Raw genomic sequence first — 5,240 nt, 5'->3', positions numbered from 1 at the left:
CCAGAAGCCATCTGTATGCGTGACCTGTGGGTCATTGCATGCGACATTGGACCAATTTTGGCACTACCCTCTGGCATGTCAGAAAATGTTACATTTACACATTACATTTTTGGACCAATGTCAAAACATTTGGTTGTGTGGACACTTCAGCAGTTTATGTCATTAAAAGGGACATATACCTCAGTAAAAACAGTTTTGGTAATTATACCTGAAGAAATAGGAAATGAATGCAAGTAGAAAAATAAAAAGTTAATAAATATCAAGGTAAACATTTCACTTTTGATAGCCTACATATTGACTGATATAAATTGTGTACTAGTCCCACAACAGAAATAGTTGCACTTGGACAGCATTCTTTGATTAAATAAACTTGAATCAAACTTTAAATCGGATTAAATCAATTGTATTAACTTAAGGGGAAAGACAAATCTCAAGAGGCCAATGAAATATTGGGAAACAGAGCTTTCATATGACACCAACTTCGTATCTGCAGCAAGTGTACAAAGGCAATATCTTTCATGTCTTCAATGCATGAGTATTTCTGACAAACGTAAACTGATGAAGAAACACTGAGTTAAACTGTCTTTAGGCTAATTTGCATCTCAGTCCACTACTCACCTCAAACACATACAATCTCCACTCAAGCCCCCCAAAATAAAAACATATGGTCACACAGTTAAGTAAAATCTGGTCAAATCAATATAGCATTTTCAGTTGTACAACACCACGCTATGATTTACTTGGATGAAAATCTTGAATCAAATCGCCTTTCATTCTCAGCTTTAAATCTCTGATCATCCGATTCGAACACACAAAATGACAGACAGTAGAATCGTTAGTTAAGGACAAACGACAGGTTGCAAGCATGAGTGGAAAAGCCTAGGCTATAGGCCTACATTCAACACCGCCACGAACACTCCACAGTCCCTCTCTCAGTCGCTTAGCATGCGAACGCACACACAAAAGACGGAGAATGGAAGACATGCTCAAACATCAATACCAGCAGAATCCATTTAAAAACGGCCATTATGTGGCAAAGCTCAAGCAAAGCCGTGGAGTCTTCACACACAGAAGCCAAGCAAGTCACGTATTGGTGACAAGCGATATCTAGGCCTAATTATTCCAAAATATAAAAGGCACATCTTTACCAGTCAGTGTTCATGTAAAAGAAAGCTCATTATACATATATTTTTAAGAACAAAACAAAATCACACCTCTTAAATAAACTTTTTTTATATTGGATATGAAAAAACCAACTCTTAAGTACAAAGTTCTAAATTCAACAACTACCTTTTCATCTCCCCTTCTCTCACGGACACACATTCACATGCTCAAACAACGGGCCTTAATAATCACTGCAAACAACACCACTTCAAAAGGAAACCTGCAAAATGAATCAATAGAGTAATGCTACTTTTCATGGTTGCGAACCTAGCTGGGAGTCTGGGACAATTGGGTCCATGCACTACAAGCAGCCAAAAGGTCCTGCTGTTGTCACCATTGTGTGGATGCTTGGCTTTGCCAGGTATTCTCTTTGGAACACTCTGGGAAAGTGAAAGCTCAAAGCAGGCTGACAATTTCCTCATTCTGCTAGTGACACCCACTGTGTCACAATGACAGCCACAGACCATACCACTTCAGTGGGAGAGATATGGGAGAATGAGAATATGGGTGATGCTGCAGGTACTTGTGATTCATACTTAAAACAGAAAAAAGGAACCATTGTTGTAAAAAACAAAATGCATCCGACTGTTCCTAATCATCATCAGCAGCAAGCACCATTCTGATTTGATAGAAAATTAGAACATTAAAAAAATATAAAAAACACAAGAACAAGTTTTCTAATGGTTTAAAAAGTGTCCTTGGCAAGGTGCATCAGTGGAACTCCACAAACTCCTCCAGGGTCTTAGGGATCTGGTTGCGGAAGGTGATTTGGTGCTGGCGCACGGCACGTGCCGCAATGCACTTGAGGCTCATCTTCATCTGGGTCTTGAGCAGGATCTCCGACACACCCGTGGTGCTCTTGTCCAGTGGCGTCTTCTTCTGCTTGTTGGTCATGTCAGTGTGGGCGCCCGCCTCCACCAGGCTGATGATGATGGCGTGCAGCGTCAGGAAGTCGCTGATAGGCCGGTTGTACTGGACGATGATGTGCAGAGGACTGTTGCCCTCATGGTCCACCGCGTTCACTTGCGCACCGCAGTCCAGCAGCAGCTTGGTGACTTGCGCGTTGGGGAAGCTGCACACGTCTTTGGTGTGGAAGTTGTCCACAGGCGTGCTGGAGCTGATGGCCAGGTGCAACAGGGACAAGCCCTCCCGTGAACGCGGATCCAGCTGGATCAGGTTGTATATCTGCTCGTTGACATGGGCACGTGCCTCCTCGCCACACACAGTCTTGGTGCTGATGCACACCAGGTAGAGGAAGGTGAACATATTGGACTCATAGTTGTCCATGGCCGTGTCCAGCTCTGCCTCAGGCGCCGCCTCCACCCTTGCGATGTTCCTCTGGATCTCCAGCACGCTGCAGTGTAGCACCTGCTCCACTGGCTCCGCCCCCACCGGCTCCTTCAGGTGCACCATCTGGGAGAAGACCTGGGCGAAGCGCAGCAAGTCCTTGTGCGTGTTGCGGTTGCCCTTCTGACGCAGGTGCAGAGCGTGCAGCCACAGGTTGATGCACTGGTCGAACTCCATATTGTCGGCGTACACAGCTCCCCGGTAGATGATGGGGTGCGACACGTCGATGTTATCCGAGCCCAGGATACGCTCACGCACCATCAAGCCCTCCATGTGCAGCGCGTTGCGGTCTGCCCGTATTGCCTCCAGCTCCTGCAGGGTGCGGCACTCGCCCCGGCCGCTGTAGGCCTCGATGGGCGGAAGCAGCTCCTTGGCGATGAGATCACGGTGGCGCTCCAGCATGGCCAAGTACAGGTAGTGGTAGGTCTTGAGGATGTCATAGTTCTCCCGGTCGTTGGCGAACGAGGCACCCAGCAGCTCAAGGGCCTCGATGCGGCTGTGCGGGCCACAGTCGGCATGAGACAGCAGCAGCTCCACCACCTCCGCCTTGCAGCTCTCCGCCGCCACCTTGATCGGTGTCATGCCGTGGCCGTTCACCACCATGGCAGCCTGGCAGCGCACCAGCTCCTTAACGATGTCCAGGTGGCCCGCCTCAGCAGCAAAGTGCAGGGCGGTAGCCCCACAGTGGGCCTTGGAGTTGGGGTCAGCTCCATGCTCCAGCAGGAAGCCCACTACGTCCGTATGGCCCTTGTAGGCAGCAATCATCAGGCAGGTGTTGTCGTACTTGTTGGCGATGCCGATTTTGGCCTGGTGGTCCACCAGGTATTTCACAATGTCCAGACACCCGTCAAAGCAGGCTGCCCTCAGGGGGGTGGAGTTGGTGACAGTGGTGTGGTTGACTTTGGCCTGGTGGCACACCAACTGGCGGACTACCTCAAAGTGTCCTGCGCCAGCCGCACACCACAGAGCAGTGGCCCCATCAATGACATACCTGAAGGAGAGGAGATGGGTAGAATTAATCAATCATCAAATGCACATGGAAGTGTATTAAAGACCTTAATTTCCCACAATTATACTAACATAAAGTGCAAATACACACAATTGACACAACACACAATTTAATTTAAGGAGCTGGTGTGCTGCCAGGCTGCCATGGTGGTGGTGAACGGCCAGAATGATTAAATTCATGAATACTAACCCATCAAATCTGACTGTGCCAGTTTGTTCAGTATCCACCCTGTAGTGATCTAGCAGCAGCCTCACAACTTTGTCATGTCCGTTTCGAGCTGCGATGATGAGAGGAGTTGACCTTTGGCCGGCGAGATGGGTCACGTAACTCAGTAGATATCGTGTCTCTGGCTTGGAGTGGTTGAGCAACAAGGCGGCCAGCGTCAGGACTCGGCCCTCAGCGGCCGCTTTGTAGACGTACCCGGCAAGCGACTCCATCCAAGCCTAGCAGGTCGCCGGCACCTCCGCCTTCTTCGCAAGTGTCGCCCACTAGATGCACTCCAACGCAGCCCGCCTCCCATTAAAATACCGAAACAAGCTCCAGTGCTCACATGAAAACCTCAATTGAGCGTGGTTGATAACTCGTTTATTTACTAAAACCCATTCTTTCACATCACCTAGCTAACAAGTCGCATTAAATCTAGTTCGTATTATTTGTCTGTACTAACGTTTGGGTTCGATTTGCAACTTTGTCCTATATTTGGTGGCACCGAGCTAACGCATAAACTGAGGTTCGCTAACGTTATCTAGCAAGCAAACGTTCAAAACCGTGTAAGTAGCTAGCTATGTATCGTACCAAAGATTTGATAATACTTGGAAGAGGGAGCAGTAAAGTCTTGAATTCCTCCTCTTTAAACACTTTGAAGCAGGCGAGGTCAATGCAGAATGTGCTCGGATATATCCCACCAATGTGAATGTTTTGAGAACTGAACAAGGCTACCTCTAACCTTTACCATCCAAGTTACTTGCCGGAAGTGATTTTTCAACTCCCAAATGCCTCCGACTAGAAAACGATAGCTACAATGTGAATGAGGCCGGGGATGCACAGAATACTTTAACCAGAGATGTTAAATAAATAAATATCAACGTATAAGGCACCATCCAGCAGACTGTCGACTAATCGCGTTGAAGTTGTCAGGCTGAGTCGACAAACCTGCCTATTTTCCTCTAAAGTACATAATGTCACGATTACAAAGCTATACTATATTACAGACAAGTTAATGATATCACGTCTCAAAATATTTGTAATGTACTTCTTATTCATGAAATACATGCTAATGTTGGGTTTTTGAGCTAGCGACCAATTGACTCCCATTCACTCCTTAAAAGGAGCTCTCTCCTTGTCCCAGAATCACCCCAAATGCACCGCGCGGCCCATTATGGGCAACGTACACAATGGGCGGTAATACCATTCCAATGGAGTTTTCCATCTCCTCAAAAGTATCTCTGCTTCTTCACAGGGCTTGTTTGAGTGGTAAGGCTGAAGCAACCGACTGCAGATGAAAGTGGAGGAGTAAAATCGGAGGATGTGCATCTGCGACAGCCGGAAGTCGGACACTGTTGTGGTGATGTGGTTTTCCAACAGCAAGGCTCATTACTATGAAGGACCAAACCTGCTGTAATTAGAATTAAATTAATGAATAAATAAATGAACACATAAAAAGATACATTAAGAAATAAACCCACACAATTAAATAAATGAGCAAGGAAATACAAAAAAA

At 46.8% G+C, this 5,240-nt stretch overlaps 1 protein-coding gene across 1 annotated transcript; it reads right to left on the bottom strand.

Moving 5' to 3' along the window:
- Positions 1-387: 387 nt before the first annotated feature.
- On the bottom strand, positions 388-5,022 carry LOC106573030 (protein fem-1 homolog B). Its single transcript, XM_014147638.3, has 2 exons — positions 3,710-5,022; positions 388-3,502 (listed from the first exon to the last, which is right to left on the bottom strand). Exons 1-2 carry the CDS (start codon positions 3,955-3,957, stop codon positions 1,876-1,878), a joined length of 1,875 nt encoding a protein of 624 aa, XP_014003113.1. The 5' UTR covers positions 3,958-5,022; the 3' UTR covers positions 388-1,875.
- Between the last annotated feature and the right edge of the window lie 218 nt (positions 5,023-5,240).

The sequence above is a fragment of the Salmo salar genome, chromosome 16 (assembly GCF_965601325.2).
Source record: "Salmo salar chromosome 16, fSalSal1, whole genome shotgun sequence".
Lineage (NCBI taxonomy): Eukaryota > Metazoa > Chordata > Actinopteri > Salmoniformes > Salmonidae > Salmo > Salmo salar.
The sequence above is the reverse complement of the archived record's forward strand: the minus strand, read 5'-3'. Positions and strand labels throughout refer to the sequence as shown.